Genomic DNA, 19,385 nt, shown 5'->3' on the forward strand with positions numbered 1-19,385 from the left:
TGAATATTGGAGAATCAGATGCCTAACGGTCAAGTAAGGCAATACTCCTCTCTGAATTTTGTAAGATACTGTATGTTTTCCCTTACCTATTGCTTACATCTCTCTGTGTATATATTAGAAATCTCATTCTGGCTAGTTGACAACCAGAACTTACATTTCCGAGAAACTAGGTCTTCCCTTCTTTGCAARTTTCCAAGAAAAATCATTATTGCTTAAAAGCTTCTCATTACTCTGTCATRTAACTCTCAACCACTCTTTGTGTTAGCTAATCTAAGCTCTCTTGTACTCCTAGAAAATTTCCTGAAGAATAAAAATTAGCAGGCACAATTTGTCACATGTAGGTTTAAAACTGCACTTCATTCTGCTCTTTGGAAAGGATGGTTTGAGCCTGAAATGCTTGCCCAGTCGTCTGTATAGTGTGTTTTCCAAAGAGACTGCCCTGTCTTTTGTTTCCTTTTCAGTCTCCTCTCTTAAACTGACTCCAAGTCCTGCTGCCTTTGTCTAGGCCATGCAGCCTCCCTATCTGTGGTATGGTAGAAGTCGTGGCTGGAAACTTGTCTGAAGTGCGGAGCAATACAAAATTCAACAAACTAGCATTGGCCAAGTTGGCACCAAGTTCTCAGTGCAGTAAAGAGAAGGTGGCTCTGTACAGATCAACTCGGGGAAGGCCTTACGGGCAAGCCTTCCTAGCTTGGTCTCAACATTAYACTGACGTGACAGTTCTGCTTCCATTCTGAGAAGTGATCTACCTAAGGGCTGCTACCTAAAGAGTCTTTGAGCAACACCAGTGATAGATGATGATACAYGGCTGATAGAAAGATGACCTAAGACGTGTCCTAAAGACAGGAATTGCTTTAACTATTTTGCAAATCATAAAGTGTGTTAAAAGTGATTCCTCCAGAGTATGATGATACAATGCAATGTACTAGTTTTTGTAAAGCAATTGACCTAGTACCCCAAGATATCTTCATAAAAAATGATACACACATTGAACGGAACATATGCTAAGCAGATTAAAAATTCAATCACAGGCACATCTCATTTTTCACATTTCACAACATAGTCACTGAAGAATGATCATCAAATTTGTACTGTAATTCTTCAGGAAATGCTATTAGATCTAACACTACTGAAATATCTTTATCAGTGACTTAGAAGTAAACAACAAAGATAATGTGCACATGTACCAAAATGACAAAGTAGCAAGGAAGATCAAGGAGAATACATTCATACAGAAATCCAGATAGCTTGGGAACTTAAACTTATTCAAACTAACTTTGTTTTATCATAGCCAATTGTACGTTAAAGAATAAAAGAGTTATGCCACATATAGAGTAGAATGGGAGATTGTACTCTGAAAGGAAGCACTCCAGAAAGGATTTAAGGTTGGTGTTGGGCAGACAAACTGAACACCATTTTACAGCACACTGCAGTAGAATAAAGGGCTAATGCAAGCCTTTCRTGAATAATGCATGGCATGCTAAGAGCAGAGAGGAGAGATTTATCTTCACAAACAGCAGAGGGGAAGGGYTGAAATGCTGCATATAGTTTTAGCATTTGCCTACTTAAAGGAATTCTCAGAAGCTGGAAATGTGCAGAAAAGAGCTGTGGAAATTATTTAAGAACTGAATAAAATGCTATTACTAACAAATTCAAGGAGCTCAGCCTTGTAGCATTTGCTAAGTCACTTGATTGATATATATACGTATAATATATGTATATACATATACAATGTAAGATTGATATATATACATATTTTAATGTAGAGAAAATATCAGGTACTGAAAGATTCTTTAATCCAGGGAAAAGTTATAAAAGGAAACAATGGCCAGACCCTGAAGCCAGATAAATGTAAATAAAAACTTAGGCAAAAAAATTGTCAACAGTAAAAGTGATTAATCAATAGAATGAAGTATGAGGCAAATGATGGATTCTCCACTTTTAAATTCAACTTCATCAAGATTGGAATAGATGCTTTACCCAAACAAAAATGGTGATGCCTATAAGTTTGCACTTTATGGTTACATAAATTATACACACATATGAAAAACAGCTGATCCACTCCTTTTGGAATAGACATCTTACCTCACAGCACAGAGATAATATAATATAGCACAGGCATTGCTTTTTAAAAGGACACAGTAACTGTTGAATTGTCAGTATGACAAGGAATGTTATTGATGTTCAATCCTTGTATTTCCTAAGTTAATTTTTTAAAAAAGAAAAAATATAAGAATACAATGCAAATGTTTGAATCACAATCTGGTAAAAGCACTATCAAAGTCCTTGATATTTGTTCACATGTTCTACTTTACACACACTGCACTAAGGCACTTGGTAAGTTACAAAACTAACAGGAAACAGAGAGGTGTGCAGACCATGCCTGAGCTCATATCTAGAATCAACTCTGAGCACAAGTTGATTCAGTTGTTTCCTGTAAGTTCCCTTGTCCACTCTACCATTCATCCAAACCACTCTAAAGTCATCTCTGAAGATCACTTGCATTTCTAATTGTTTATCCACCTGTATGCATCACAGCTTCCCTTGTGTTCCCAAAGTGGAACTTTCCTAGGAATTCATATGTGGATCACTTACTTTTTCCAGCTACTTTCTCTCTTCTTACCAGTAATTGAGAGAGGAATGAAATACAGAGCTTACAGATATCGGGAACTATAGGATTATTGCAAGCAGACTTCTTGAGCCTGAGGCCTGCTCCACGTTATTACATTTGTAAGATGCTTGTGAAAGTGCTGATCTAACTGGGGGCAGCAGTTGGGCCAATTTCATACTCAGAAGTCCAGCAGTGTCTCAAGGATTTAGCTGGACTATTGCTAAAGTTTCTAGGTGGATTATCAGTCTTCAGCAAGATTCTAAGATAAACACTGTCAGCTTAGATACTGCAGGGGAGCTAGTGCTCCACTTCTGGACGGCAGTGGTGTGCTCATTCCAGACAGTGAGAAGAGGAAAATATTTGGTCCAAGATTTTCAAGGAGCAGGGGAAGGAGGAAAAGTATCTTCTCACCTGAAATTTTTATTTGAGCTACTTCTCCATCTCCTCCTTCACTGTGTGCTCGGACCTCAACAACATATTCACCATCACTGGGGACTGGGACCTCTATTGTGTGCTTTCCAGTTGAAAACAATTTGCCCTCATGTTGCCCATCTGGTCTATAAAGCACCTAGGAAAGACACAGTAGCTATAGTTATTGAAAAACTACATTTCCCTGGAAACAGTTATATAAGTACAGTGTGTGGGCTAAAAAGTATTAGGCTTTTATTTATATAAATTAAAACTTAGCAGCAAGTATTGTATTCTTAATTTTTACATAAGGTGATTTTAGATAGGATGTTTCTTCATTGTTTTCTCTGTTATAAAATGACATCATCTCTGGAAAAGTAATTTCAGCCCTTGGATTCAAACCATGTACTTAAATGATAGAAGATACAATTCAGAGTGGCAAACAGCATCAAATAAAATCCTCACCTCTCAGCTGTGTCCTTGAATATAAATAATTTAATACCATTTTTATAAATGAAACAATTAATATCATTATTAATCTTCAGTGCCATTAAATTATTGCAAATGTGACAGTGCCTGTCTTGTAAAACCTTTAGAAAAGATTTCCACTTTCTGGAATCATGTCTGTGAAGCATTTTCTACGACTGCCAGGAAGCAATCAGATCATCAAACAGAATTTGTACAGGTAGAACATGATAACAATTTTCTGACTGCTAAGCAAGCAGTAAAATTAAATAGGAATTAACTTTGGAAGCTTTCTGTATGCCAGTAGTACATATTTCTACATGGCCTATAGCTGGTACATACAGTTGCTCTAGCTGTACAATAATTTCGTCTAACAAGATGACACGTTCCTTTCCTTCCTCTATCTTCCTGGACTTTAAAGAAGTAGTGTTCTAGGAACTGTTCTAGGAACTTGAAGACAGCAAACAAAAACTGGAACAATGCCTATTAGTATAAGGAAAAATATTAAATTCTACCATTTTTGAAGCAGATTCTTTCTAGCCAGTATACAATTAATGCCATCATATGAGAAATCACATTGCTGCAGTCGCAGGTCTAGACTTTCTCACAATATGGCTTACCACCCAAATGCATTTCACTGCTCCACTGTTTTCATCATTTTGACAAAGTCTATTGTCTTTACCTTAACCTATTGTTTGTTTGTGATCTCTGAGCATGACATCCTCATCTTTAGCATGCAACTGTATTTAAGTCTGATAAGGTATCAACATTCAACATTGCCTATAAAATATACCTCATGTAGGATACTTTAAGATAAAAAAATATTTTCATAGCTCATACTTTGTATCCTTCAACTGCAGACTCATTTGACATTGCCTTCACATGATCCCAAGTGATGATGTATCTTGAACCAGATCTTACAGAACTGATAATTCTGGGACGTTGACTTGGAGCTGAAAGGCAAGATAATGTGCAGACAAATGAGATTTCATAAACCTTCAATGACATTTTTATTAAGACATGTAAAAAGGGAGATTATAGCTGATTTTTACACGAATATGGGATAGCCTCCTTCCTGGAATGAATTTCTACAGCTCCAATCAGGCAATTTTCTAAGGCTCGTGCGGTGGCTGCTTTGTGGGTTTGCTTTTCTGTGTTGCCAAAATGGAAATGGCCAGCATTACCCTCAGCTATGTTGCTGACCATGTGTTTGTGGGCATGCAGCTATGTCCAGAACTCCCAGAAATGTGGCTTGCCATATTTATTCATTGAGATTAAATATTTAATTAACCACTTACAGGCATGTCTACAGCATTTAACCCGCTAGTAATCAGAGTATCCTACTGCAGAAAGTGGCAATTATAGTTCACACAGTAAGCTTATAAAATGAAGTCTTCTTACTCAACACAAATGAACCCTGTAGCTCCAAGCTGCACAACACACTATTTACTGGCAGAAAGCCTCTAATTAGCTGTACATATTTTTAGCCCATATAAGTGTGTTTTAAATAAACAAGATGTGTGTCTTAACTGAATATTGCTCAGGATATACTAGTGCTAAGCATCCTTATTAAACCAGGAGCTATATTCAGAAACCTATTATGGCATGCAAATTCAGGATTGTGATTCCAGTCACCCACAGGGTTGCCTGATCCTGGCTCCCTCTAYTATTAACAAAATAGGGAGTTGGACATTTTTTAATAGTCAGAGTGCAACCATTACTTGCCACTACGGATTAAACAGAAAGCCAGGGAACAGCTGCCTATGTAATAGCTGATGAATTGTTCATCACAGATGTCATGGCATGGACCAAAACCAACTTTAGGTGATACGATAAGCAATCTGAATGTAGCCCAAAGAAAGAGAGCATAGTTAAGAAACTGTTTGATAAAATTTCCCATTTTCTGGACTTCATGGTTGATATGCTCTAATGGGAGTGGATTTTTCAGAATTCATTGGTGCTCAGCATATTCTGATAATCATATCCCATCAGCCTCATGGTAGAGAATCAAATACTCAAAGGTATTAAAGCATAAGTCATGCAATCTACATTTTTCTTCTAATTATGAAGACAAGGCTGTATTCCTTTCAGACTATAGCCCATGTAGTTGGAGTGGCATATGGAGACTCCTACAATGGGAAAGGCTGGGGGCTTGTGAATGCTGGCAACAGGAGGGAGAATCCTTCTGCATTTGCAGAATAGGTTCAGTGCCGTGCATGGTAGCTGACTAGGGTCTGGGAACTCTGAGGAAGCATCAGAGCCAACCAAACTGAACCACACATCAGCACCAAGAGGAAGTGACAAGTGATAGCAGTGGGAGACTCCCTCCAGAGGGGGATGCAGACCTCTTGCTGTCTCAGGAGGTTTGCTGCTTGCCAGGGACTTGGATCCAAGAYGTTGTGAAGGTTTGCTGAGGCTTGTCCAGCTCTCATCCTATTACTCCCAGCTGTTCATGAATGTGGGCACCGATGATACTAGCAGGGTAGACCTCAAGTGAGTSAAACATATCTCTGGGGGTGACGGTCAAGGGCAAGGGGACCTAGGTATTTTTCTCCTCAATCCTGCCAGTGAGTGGAAAGAGCTTGAGAGGAGGTGGATGGATCCTGTGAATTAAGACCTGGTTGTACAGCTGGTGTTAATGGCAGGGATTTGGCTTTTACAACTCTGGTGGCCTCTCTGAGGATTGATGACTGGTAGGGAGAGACAGGATCCACCTGACAAGTAAGGGAAAAGCATCTTTGCCAACAGGCTAGTCATCATTATAACAACTGAGACATGGTAGAACCAATGGTGCAGTAGGAGTGCTGTGATGGATTGACACTGGCTCTTCAGGAAAGATAGGCGGGAAAGAAGAAGAGGTGGGTGGTCCATTATGTGAAGGAGCAGCTTGGATGTATGGAGCTTTTTTGTGGGACAGACACCAAGCTGGGTGAATCAGGATCAGAAGAGAGGCCAGTGAGGGTGGCATTGTGGTGGGAGTGTGTCACAGACTACATGATCAGGGTGACCACAAAGCCTTCAAACAATACAGGGAAGTCTTTGGAAAGCAGATCTGCTTTTTATGGGGCACTTTAACTTCCCTGAGATATCCTGATAGGGCAACATGGTGGTATGCAAGCAGTCAAGAAGATTTCAGGAGAGTATCAGGAATAACTTCTTGATCAAGTTACTAGAYGGGCAATCAGGGGTGACACATAGCTGGATCTGTTACTCATTAACATAGAGGAAGTTTGGGGATGTGATAATCAATGATAACCTCGGCAGCAGCAACCACAAAATAATGGCATTAATTATCAAGAGCACAGAGTCAGGCTCTTCACAGTGATGCACGACAGCAGGCCAAGAGACAACAGACTCAGATAGGATGTAAGGAAAACCTTTTTTCCCATGAAGACAGTCAGGCAGTGGAATAGGTTGCCCAGGAAGGTTGTACAGTCTCCTTCCCTTGAGGTTTTCGGCACCCAATGGGATAAAGCCCTGAGTAACTGGGTCTGATCCTGCTTTGAGCAGCACGTTGGGCTAGAGATCTCTTGAGATTCCTTCCAATCTAAATTATCCTATCATCCTGTAATGTATCTCCTTACTGCCTTGTGCCAGATATCATAGAATCATAGAATCATAGAATCAGTAAGGTTGGAAGGRACCTYTGSAGATCATCTAGTCCAACCCCCCTGCTCAGCAGGGTCACCTGGAGCCTGTTAGAAAGGGTTGCATCCAGGTGGGCCTTGAATAACTCCAGAGAAGGAGACTCCACAACCTCTCTGGGCAACCTGTTCCAGTGCTCTGTCACTCTGACAGTGAAGAAATTCCCCCTCACGTTCAGACAGAACTTCCTGTGCTTCAATTTCTGCCCATTGCCTCTTGTGGCTCATGGGACAATATCCACACTCCATATGGCAGCAGAAGTGAGAAAGTAGAGCCTTGGCTGAGCTTTACATACCAAGAACAACACCATGTAAAGAGAAAACATGGGGTATATGTATGAGAAGCCAAGCTGAAGATATGATAGGTATAATGTAACATACAATAATTAAGTACAAAACATTTTAAGTAATCTATTGCTCCATTTACTTACGTGCTTTTCTAGTGATGATATCAATMGTTCTACTGGGAGGTCCATAGCCTGCACTATTGAAGGCAGAAACATCTACATGGTACCTTGTATTAGGCTTCAAGTTTTCCAGTTTGGTTGAGTATTCTTGATTGCTCACTTGTACCCGCTGTGCAGCAGCTTCTTTATCATGAGCAGCCCAGTAACGAATCTGCAAGCAATCAAATTGAACAATAAAATTTAGCATATTTAGGTACAAAGAAAGTTTATCAGAACTGACGTACAATAAGTATATCCATAGTACATACTCTTGGTGATAAGAGAGCTGAAATAAGTCTAAATGCAATCGCATGGAATTCCATCTTCAGATTATGATTGCAACTAAGTTCCAGCTAAGCTGGAATCATACAGATATAAAGAAATGGAAAATAATAGAGATTTTATTATGAAATCTTTTCCCCCAGTGGCTCAATTTGCTTTCAGCTAAGTCAATGGAAGTCTGGGAGTAGGATAATGCCTTCAGAAAGCAAGACTTTTCTTCATGCTGTTTTATCTCTGAGCATTTTACTCTGAGCTTTAATTTTGTTTTCCTACAATATAGACTAAACTCTGCTTTTGATTTCCTGATATTTTGTGTAATACATCTCATAACTTCCACCCTTTTGTACCTCTGTCTAATGAAATTAGAAGTATTCAATTGTTATCTGTGTGTGTGTCTGTGGATATGCATCCTTAACCATTTCTGAAGTTCTCGGGCTATATTCAATCAAATTTCACAGTACAATATTATGTTTGTAAAAGAAGACCTTGTAAATGCTTAAACTACAGGAAAAAYATCAGTGTAAGCTTGTAAAATCTCRAAAAGCGAAGTCAATTAACTGTACATAAAAATTCTGAGATTTTTTCTTCAAAAAGCATAACTAYTACAGATTTTCCTGACTACAGACTGCTTCTTTACATAATTAAGAGGTTTTATTAAATGATTACTAAAGTAACATGACTTAAAAAATGAGGCCTGAACTGATATCTTACATATTACTTACCTATTCCTCTGTGAGCTGTGTGCTTAGCAGCTCTTCTGCTGAACTGTCCCTTATACTTCAAAGCATTATCACTATACTACCGAACTGACTTGTCACTAATTATTTTGAGTAAAATGACATTTCTATAAAACTATACGGCCATATATAAAAAAATCTGCTTTTATTAGCAGATAATCTGCTCTTACGTGAGGGCACTTTAGCTAGGCCACAAAGCTTAACATGGCAGATTAAAGAAAAAGAATGGAATATTATACTATTTTTAAACATTATCTATTAAAAAGCTGTGCATTGCCTCAGGTTTATTCACTGAAAATAGCCTTGACAGATTAAGATTAACACAAAGATTAAGCCAAAGAAAAGACCATAATGAATCTCTTTGACTTTATTTTTGACCATAGTTTCAAAAGCTGATACTTGAGGCTAACTTCTTAAATTCATATTTAAAGAGATCACGAAAGGAAATCTGAGTTTTAGAAGTGCTGCTGATTCAGTAACACCTAAAGGAGTATACAAGCTACTGATACAGATATTTAGATTTAGATTTCAGAGACAATTACGAATCATCCTGGTTTAGAACTGATTACTGTGGAGTCATGACATTCCATAGGGTTTGACACATACATCGGGTCTGATTCTCCACAGCTTGTGAGATGCAAAGACGAATAAAACATTGCCAATCTCTGTTTTTTGTGTGTTTTATAACTATTTGCATAAGACTAAATGACTGCACTAAGCTAACAGAGTGGAAAGCCACATTCATTATATTTTGGTTTTGAGTATTTTTACTCTCAGCATTTCTTCGCTGCTTTTCCCTTTCCTCATAATGATTTTAGAATATGCTACATGAGAACAGTTTTAAGTCTTCTTAGGAAAAGGCTGATTTTGTTGGTAAATTCAAGCTCTAGGAAAAATCTTGCTTCRTAAGGTTTGACTGGTGACAGCATGTATCCTGTATTTTATCTTTTAAATAACAACTTTTTTATCTTTTATTTTGCTGATGCTAGTTTTCCATTGGAAATTTCATTTTAAGACGATGCTAGAAAAACAGATAGTTTGTCAGGGTGCTAATACTGCAGCTCTCTTCACAGATCATGGATACTACTTGTTGTTTGGCACTGTTTACTATCTCTCCTTCTCATTTACACTAAACTGTCTAATAAAAACATTTCTTTCTTCTAYTTCAGAGCACTGACGACCACTAAATGAAGACAGGTGCAGTAGAGAATTTCTCTTCAACTACTTCAAATGTCTTTGGACACTGTGTCACACTAATTCCCACTTATCACGGTGGCTATTTTGCTGAGTCAACAGACTAGCCCTGAGCTGCATGTGGAACACGCGCACCACCCATTCAGCAGGCTTCTCTCCAGCGGTGGTAACCTCCACTTGATGAATGGWATCGACCTGACATGGGATCTTAAACTGCCACAGCCATTTCTGTAGTATAAGTCTGACTGTAGTCTTCTACTCAGCGTTTGTTTTTATGATCGTAACTAACTCTTGTAGATAMATTTCTGTCATTGAACAGAGCCAGCTGTGTGCCATAAGCTGCTAACAACTACCAGGGTCTGACTCAAGTACAAGAAGGTCTGCACTTCAGGAACCAGAGGATGTCACATCTRTCTTTCTCCCAAATTTCAAATGAGTTTTCAGCTTGCAGCAAAAGGATGTCTGTGAAGTTCTAGGCAGCCAAAGGTTTATTAGCTATGATGAGAACAATGATAGCTTTGTCGCTGATATTAATTGGTTATTGAAGATTACTGAAGACTTATTTAAGAATAATTAATTTCTGATATGTTCTAATAAGTTAATGTACCTGCTTTGTTTATGATGACACTACATGGAAAGCTTTGTTAATCCTGAGGCATAGGCTAGAAGCCTTTGAATTCCTCTGACTTGCAAAATTTTCTATAATCCTGCTGTTTATTTACACATTTCATTTACACTACAGTAAGGGTATAATAAAATAAATAATATAGAGCATCAAACATGGCAAGTGAGAATAATGAATGAAAATTATTTCACTGAGAGCATATTAAATTCCAGGCAGGAGTAATACAATCTAAAAATGAAATTAAATTTTAATCATAAATATTACCCATSTTGGCTGCAATGTCACACTCAGAATGCTCCTCTTTATCCCTTCATTTAATACATAATTATATTGATATGTTTGGATTATATTCTATTCTTAGAAAATAAAAAATTTGAAATGACATCCTTGAGGGCTTAGACAAAGTACTATCTTCTTTATCCTATTCCTAGGTTTCTGTAGTCACGTATTACTTAAATATTTTAAAAGTCTCATGAAATTCTTAGAGAGTTACTAATATTTTGCTGCCCCAGTGCTAGTGCACTGGAATTAATATCTAGAATTATGTAACCCATTCTTTCAAGCATCCACCTTTTTTCCATTTTGTTCAGTGACCTATATCTCTTTTTTATTAAAGAGCTTGGATTATAATCTCAGGTAGCCTGTATGCCTCTCTGGTGCCTTTCATTCATCTTGCTAGGTATAGCGCATAAATCCTCAGGGGACATCATGAGGGTGCTTCATCTCAACTCTAGAGCTTGCTGCAGGAGAAAATCCAAAACCAAGAAAGTGGCCATTTAGTAATCTGTGGTAGGGAGTATCTTAGCCATCACGAATTTGTGTACCCCCCTGTGCTAAAATCAGTGAAGAAACACTGTTCATGGTTCCTTCCTCTATTCAAATGTTAGTGTACTGAAAAACACCAAAACGTCCTTCTACAAATGTCATGAAACAACAGCACTCACATTCTTGAAATTTTTACATATGGGAAACATAAAAGAGATACTTCATTTATTTAAGGAGAATATGCTCATCCATATTTCAGTTAAAAGGGTTAATAATGTAAATTTGTTYAATAAAATAAATACATACTTATTGCATAGAAGCAGCAGGAAATATAGATGGTGTCTCTGGTATTGCATGTACTGAAGAGCTGTGGCTTTTGAAGACAACATTGCAAGAATTTGTAAATATAAAATCTTCTCTGGATGGAGATAGTTTTCAAATATTATCTCTCTTAAGTGTGAGCTGAGGCCACTCCTCTATAACAGCAAAATGTATCAGCTCACACTCATCACCAAGGGGCAGTCATCCTGATGGTATGCATTAGTGTCAAGAAAATCTGACTCCTCTTGCTGTGAAAAGCCCTGTATCGTAAGTAAAATACCTTCAGGTAGTTTGCTTACAGTACTCCCACCTCTTAAACTGTAGCATTTAAAAGGCCAGTTATGCCTTTTTCAGGTAATAATAAAAACTAAAATGAAACTGAGAAGGTGTTGTGGAGAACGAGGGATTTTGCTTATCTGTGTTATAGCTGAGTAGTAACTAAAAATTTCATATTGGAATATTGCTTGATGGCTACACAGATAGATGCCTCCAGACCTATTCATCTGAATTCGGTAATGTAATTTGACAAGTCTGCATGCCTTGCCTTACAGCTCTTACTGTAACTTCACAAAGGCAATCTATAGCACTGACTTTCCAGAATAGCCCTCTCTATTTCTCCTGTCCCATGGCTTCTTCAGGACTGATGGMAAACAGTACTTCTGATCTCCAGGAGCCTGAGGCTTTCTTTTTGCCCTTAGTGTAGGAGCACATGCTTCCTCTTGCTGCTTTGCCTTCTGCTAGAATGAAGTTGACAATTGTTCTAGAGAAAAGGATGTTGGAATCAATGTCTTACTGAGGTCTGTGGGGCAATAATTCATGCCTATCAGTTTTTTTTTTAATATAGATGGATATTAATTTTTTTCACAGTTATGGTAATGAGAAGATGCTTTAGAAAAATAAAAGAAGCTAGAGATTTTAATGTAGCTACTCACTGTCAATATTCAAGAAATCCAATTTATACTGGATTTGTGGAAATGTAGCACTTCTCATATAAATACCTAATTGGACATACTCATTTCAAATGAGTGGATGAACAGTTAGACGACAGCTATCAACCTCAGGCCATATCCCTCCCCTCTATGTTCTATGTAATAGAGCTCTCCYCGCATTCCCAAAGTATCCCACCTCTTTTCAGAACAGCAGTACTTCTTTCTTTCCAGTTCCAAGTTTCTCCATGTTTCTTTCCAACTGAGACTCTGTTGACTATCCCCTGTACCCCACTCTTTTTTTGCTGAATCATCTCCCCGTTTCTTCCCCTGATCTCCCCTCAGAGCAATTCAGATGGTTTGATAAAATAAAATAAAATAAAATAAAATAAAATAAAATAAAATAAAATAAAATAAAAGAGTGACCAGAGACGGGTTGCCTAAGAACATTCTCTCTCTATGTTCTTTCCCCATTCATCCTCAGCATCCCTCATATCCACTACCCCCTTCCCCATCACAATCCTCCACACCTATTACCATACCTTACTGCTACTGCGATCCCATCCTCTCCTGTGTCCTCCCACCCCTCCCTTTTGCAGCTCTCTTTCTCCCCTCAGAAGTCTCCAAGAGTGTGCCAGCTGCACATCTGTTCTCACTGCTCAGAAAGCACATGCTTCCAGGCCAATTTCTCCACAATGTCCAACTATGAAGTCCAACATTACTACGTGGCTGGCTGGCTTGAACTCAATGACCTCTGCAATCCATGTTGATCTCAGCTATGTTCACAAATCTATTATATAATGGTTTTCCATCCACTGGTCGACTTCAGTAAATCGAAAAAAAAAAATACTTTTGATGTCATTGTCTTAATTTCAAACCCTARTGTCCTATACTTTTATATATATTTATATACTGATACATAATTTTAAGTTCTATGTGTGCATTGTGTAGAATAAAGCTTTATATGGTACACTGCCTTARTTCTGATTGAGATCTTTGCTATGATCTGTATCTATGCTATGATACAGTATCCCAAAAGTATTACATAAATCTCATGAAGACGGAAACAGAGATCAGGAAATATAAAAACAAGTGCTACTAATTAGAACATTTATTCACAGATTTCAATCATAAAAATACATTCCGTGAGGTTACTTCACATTTCTATGTGCTCATTTTGGAAYACACAGGCTACCATCAAGCAGTTGAAAACTTAAATCACAAAGCAAATTGCTAACATACTAAGGCCCAAATACTTTTTTTCGGAGCACAGCCAAAAGAAGTTGGCTCCACCCTGCGAAGTTTTTCAGTATCCACTGCATGTGGATGAAGAAAGACTCCTCTGCTGGATAGTCATGTGGCAGCTTCTGCTTGCACCCACCCTGTGACTATTCCTACCTTTGCAGAAGAACAGGAACAATTTTAATGAGTACCATCACTTACTCTTGGATGTGCCCAATGGACATCCTGAAGCTCTTTTTTGGGGGGGAGTGAATAGAAAGTATGAATAAAACACTGCTCTTGCAAAATAGCATCGTATCTGTTAGACTGGATTCTCAGAATTTGTCACTTAGTCCCACTTACTGTAGATTTTGCTAGTGAATTATAATAATAACTGCTAGTAATTTAGAAGGGTCAYGAGTTAATTACAATGTCTACTTTGATAATTACATCCAAAACTTAATTTCAGTGTGTTTTGAGAATGTAGAGATGGGCATTCAATTACCTAGCATAAACAGACAACATTCTTCTATGAATTAAAAACACCTTTTTCCAGTTGAATAGTGGGCAAACAGATTTTTTAATATGTCTTAATGATGAAGTATCTAGCATCAAAAATAATTTATTACTAAGGATGTGAAATATTGACAGCAAACAAGCATTAAAAAGAARTGAATCATAAGAGAGAGAATGCTCGAATGGGAATTATCCTTGTATTTACTAATGAAATTAAATGAATGAGAAGATGCGTTACCAGCACCACCTCTAAACTCACCTGATATCCTTCCACAGATTGCTCAGAAACATGATGCCAAGAAACAGAGATTTCAGAAGATGACAAAACTTTTACGCTCACATCTGTAGGTATTTCAGTTGGAGCTGGAAGATGAAATATATATAAAATATTCAACCTCATCCAGTAATATTGTTATRTTCACTTGTAGGGACTTCTCTCACTTCAGTGTTTTGTACTATTTTCTTAGTATATGGGGTCAACTGCTTTAGTCTGGTTTTATCTGAGTAAATTTTAAATTTAGTGATGATCTGTATGGGAAAGGACTGTATAAAATTGAAATAATAATCATATTATTTGGCCCAGACTATGTATTTGCATGCTTCAACAGATTATACACTGGAATCTATGTAAATTAAAAACAGGYTCAGATAAAAACAGAAGGAAGCATCTAGCGATCTTTTACTAAACTGGTCAGCATCTTACAGATTAAAACATATACATCAGGTTTTTCAAGTCAGCTATACAAAACTAYTCATGTGCATTTCATTTAATCATAACGATATAAAATTTGTATGAGATTAGACATTAGATACAGAGCTGGCCATATGAACTTGAACATATGTGTGCAATAATCCAAGAGCACCCCTCTAGCAGGCATACATCAGGCAGCCGATCTTCTCTGTGTGTTCTTAGTTTTGGACACCAGCCAATACAGAATACAGACAATTACAATGTGGCATGCTCGAATTCGGGGCTCAGAATAGTAAGTTCTATTTTAATTATAAAAAGCTATTRATTTCACCGTTTTTTTAATTTCACTGGTAATTTTACCATTTTAAGCAAGGAAAGGAATTTAAAAGGCATTAACTAATCAATGTCTATGGAAGACTCAATTTTTCAAGCTAGAGAACAGTTCTCTTTTATGAATCTTTTGAAGCAAGTTGCAACAGACAGGCACGGCAGTCTGAGCTGAGGAGAACTTTCACACACTTAATCTTCCAACTGGGCAACAAGTCAACTATGCATCAAAACATCCACTGGTAAGAAGAAAAAAAACAGTTWTATCTCTTACAAAAAGTATCCTAGGTAACAAAATAATTCTGTATGTAAAGTTACCTTTCCTAATTGTCTTTCAATGACTGTTAATAATGCGAATGCATAATTAAAAATGATACACTATTGCAAAACTGTTTTCATAATGACAGGAATTTAGATAAGCAAGGGGCCTGTGCACTCACGGCTAGCAATCATTACTCATTACTAGTAATGGCAGGTACAGCTAGTGCTACTGCAGTTGTCAGATATGTAGCTTGGCTTAAAGCATGTGGAAATGCAAAAATCCGTCAGTGTCTAAAGTACACAAAGTTGCCCACAATATAATTAGACATGCATAGATATATTAAAAAACACAGAACTTTGTGGAAATATTGTCTTTATATACATATGTATGTATATTCATATATATATGTATGGAATACTGTATAACCATACTGCTTTAAAATCTCAGTAATACTTCAGAGAAACTGTTGTCTCATGGTAGTAATATCACTTGTATCAAGTGTAGAATTTGCCAAAATGTTTCCTACTGAAAAGTTCCAACTGCCAGAGTGATTTCACTTATAAAATACTATAAACAGTATTTCATCTGCTTATGCTTTTTTATGAGCTCTAAATAATTTATTTCCCTATTTGACAATTATACTCTATAAACATTTTTCCAGACAGTCTCTCCTTAGCCAGAAAGATGACATCAGCTGCTTTTCTCCAGCCTTATAACTCAGTAATTCTACCAATAAAAAAAAGCAATTACGTGCACCTCATTGAAAACACGGTGCTCATGCCACAATTATCTTCTAAGTGGAACTTTACAAAGCTGGGGCTGGGAGCCAGGAGGATGCTACAAAGCACTGAGGCAACTTTGCAGAAGTCCTGATGCTAGCAAAAAAACTCTGCAGAACGCCCTTTGGACTAACTTTCATTACACCTGCTGGAAAAACTCCCTCCGACCTGTCCTGCAGTTCCTGTTTTCGATGTGGTCGGCAGTCAGGGTCRCAGCCCTGCACAGGAGCTGTTAGCGCTACCGGCAGCGCTACCRGAACACCAGGAGTCTCAAACTGTTTTGGTGCCTTTTGTGCTCCTAAAAGAAAGCAAGCAGGTTCGCTAAGCTGACTTGGTTTTGCTGGCTGGAATTGGCACAATCTGACTGCTGTTTCTATCAATAAAGTGTATGAATTTTGCTGAAGTCTGTGTTAGGACATCAGCAATCACTGAAGTGACTTCTTTATCTTATTAGTTGGAACTAAAACGCATTTGCTTTTCTTCTGCCTCTGGAGCTACTAGGCTCTGCCATGTCTCTGGACTTAGCTATACAAACACACGCCTAACCCTGATATAGTCTGTATAACCCTAACATAAATGCATGGCAGCTTATCAGTCCGCTGTCAATAAYGTCTCTGAAAAAGGATGGATACTGAAATGTTATTTGGCAGATACGGCTTTTATTACACCAGAGCAATTTATTAAGGCATTTATACAATTGCAAAAACAATCACTCTGTCGGTGCGGCAGCTATTGAAGATGATATCCTACCGCACACTTTTCTGATAGAAGGGATTAGTATTAATCACTTCAGATAGCTAAGTGTTGCCAGCTTGGATCCTGAATTATCATGAGAAGCAAAAGGGCCATTTTATCTTTTTCCCTGTGTGTGGGCGATTTGTGTGCTAAGTTCCCATTAGTGCTAATGGGAGTCATGAACATAAATCTCCAGTAACATATACAGAGTAAAGAAAGAATCGGAAGTGTGAGAATGTGGTCCTGTTATCTTATCCCTCCTCTTGCTTCCTTGTTCTGGATCTCCTGACTTTGTGAAAGAAATTCTGTTCTATGAAAAGAAAAATGTGAGCAATTCTTCTTTGGGTTTTGGACAGAAATTAATAAACTGTAATTTTTTTAAAAACAGACTTGAGTGACCACATTGCAATTAAAATATTGTATATAGTTCTTCTGCATTAAGGTAAACTTTCTTCTAGTGATTCTTTTCCGCTGCTAAGTTTGGAAATGTTATGTAAATTTGCATCCTAAAGACCACAGCACATGAAATAATTCCAGAATTAAGAAAAAGCAGTTTTCATTAAATTATTCACCTGATAGCTCTAATATCAAAGCTAGAAAAAAGTAGCTAATTTATGTTTGACTCAAAACATGCTTGACATATAACTGAACCAACCTTCCTTCTACAGGAACAGTTTTGGGGTTAAATACTCCCACTGATCCACTAAAATAACAGGCTTTAGTGTGGCCTATAACATAATAAATAACATAAATAACATAACTACTTTAAGATTAACTAAATCTAACGCACATGAGATAACCCTTAGTAGTAGGTTCAACAGCAAATAGGCATCTTCATATTTACATTTTTGGACCTCTGTCACTAACTAATCTCAATAAATGTAGATAGTTCTAACTGAAGAACTCACCTGCATTTTGCATATGGATCAAAAAGAGTATTATTTTTCAAAAAAACCTAAATTTCCATAATAAATTACAACAATTCACTTCTGAATTCCTATGCCAATCATGTATGTTAAGCAGTATCAAAGAGACACAATTGCTGGATTACAATGTAATGTTTTAGGCAACAAATACGGAGATAGGAATTTGTTTTTTAAGTTCTCAAAACTTTTAACAAGTTATGTGAAAAATCTTGAATGTTTCTGTGGATTGCTTGTTCAGACAGAAAGTATCAGCAAGTGCCCTCCACCACTCTCAAGAAGTAGAGTCTGAAGTTCTTCATTCAGAACAATGGCAGGTGATTTGTGTAAGCAAATACATACATCCTCCTTGCTGAAGGCGTATAGAATTGGCTAATTGCAATTGGTGTCAAAGACTGTGGTGTTGGTTTTTTCCTGGTATTGGTACTGCTGACTTGGTCATCAGTATAGAACTTATCTGGAACCTCTACTCACCATCTTGAGCTGAATAAATGACAGCAGTGAGACTGAATGGTCCATCCCCTTTGYTGTTAAAAGCTTTCACTTTTACTTGATATTGAGTTGAAGGTGGCATTGATTCATCCTTGTGGACATATCGGCCAATTTCAGGATTAGTAACTGTAACTCTTCTCCATTCTTTTTCACCAAAAGGCTTGAAAGCTACTATGTAACCAAAGTTATTGCCATAGTGGTATTCTCTTGACAAGGGCTAAAGAGGCAAAAGATAAAACATTAATTTTTGTAGCTAATCAAACAAATGGATCTCTAATAAAAAATAAATAATAAAGAAGGCATCAATCTGCATATGGTAAGAATACTGAACTAAAGGTCCATTTTCTCTGGTTTGCTCCTCCCACCTTTAAAATACATCATCCTCATTATGGAGATCTGCATTAGTAGCACAACAGCTACTAATACATTTTAAACTCTTGTTCCTGATCCAAATTTACTGCAACACACATCATGTTCAGAAAGAAACCAAAGATGATTCTGTTCTAAAATTATTTTCACCTGTAGCTAGGGAAAAAACGCTTTCGTAAGGAGCAAAGTGATAATGGATATCTGATTCTGTGATTTCTGTGATTTAACACACGCACACTGTGCCAGTCCATGGGTGCATGTGCATGTGTGGAGATATTCTTGCAAGACAGAGAGAGAAAATTGAAGTCTCTGGTCTAAATTATAGCCATTTAGCTAAAGCTGGTCACGTAGGCAACCTGCACAAATGATGAAGTGAGAGAGACACATTCAAAGAATGATTCATTCTACCTCTTTTCACTGACTATGAAGAGGCTCCAATCAGCTGGTTTAGACTGTCTACATAGCTTCTAATTAGTAAAAGTTAAGTAAGATGACTCCCAGTTTCAGTGTGAGCATTAAAGAGATCTATCCATATGGCTTTTTAATTCTTTGTAACTACAGCTGATTTTGTATGCCTGGGAGTACTCCTCAGGTGTTTGTCCACTATCGCAGCATTTCAATCAAGAAGTGTGCAGATATTCTGAGC

At 37.5% G+C, this 19,385-nt stretch overlaps 1 protein-coding gene across 1 annotated transcript in view; it reads right to left on the minus strand.

Annotated features, from left to right (window-relative positions):
• The window catches only part of CNTN1 (contactin 1), a 172,518-nt gene that overhangs the window by 14,124 nt on the left and 139,009 nt on the right, over positions 1-19,385 (minus strand). Inside the window, exons 18-22 of the mRNA XM_085318503.1 lie at positions 18,353-18,587; positions 14,421-14,524; positions 7,560-7,746; positions 4,325-4,437; positions 3,023-3,179 (exon numbers count right to left, since the gene is read on the minus strand). Of these exons, the coding sequence (XP_085174629.1) occupies positions 3,023-3,179; positions 4,325-4,437; positions 7,560-7,746; positions 14,421-14,524; positions 18,353-18,587 (796 nt within the window). The remainder of the gene's footprint in view (positions 1-3,022; positions 3,180-4,324; positions 4,438-7,559; positions 7,747-14,420; positions 14,525-18,352; positions 18,588-19,385) is intronic.

The sequence above is a fragment of the Rhea americana genome, unplaced genomic scaffold (genome assembly GCF_003343005.1).
Source record: "Rhea americana isolate MKP2758 unplaced genomic scaffold, rheAme1 scaffold_54, whole genome shotgun sequence".
Lineage (NCBI taxonomy): Eukaryota > Metazoa > Chordata > Aves > Rheiformes > Rheidae > Rhea > Rhea americana.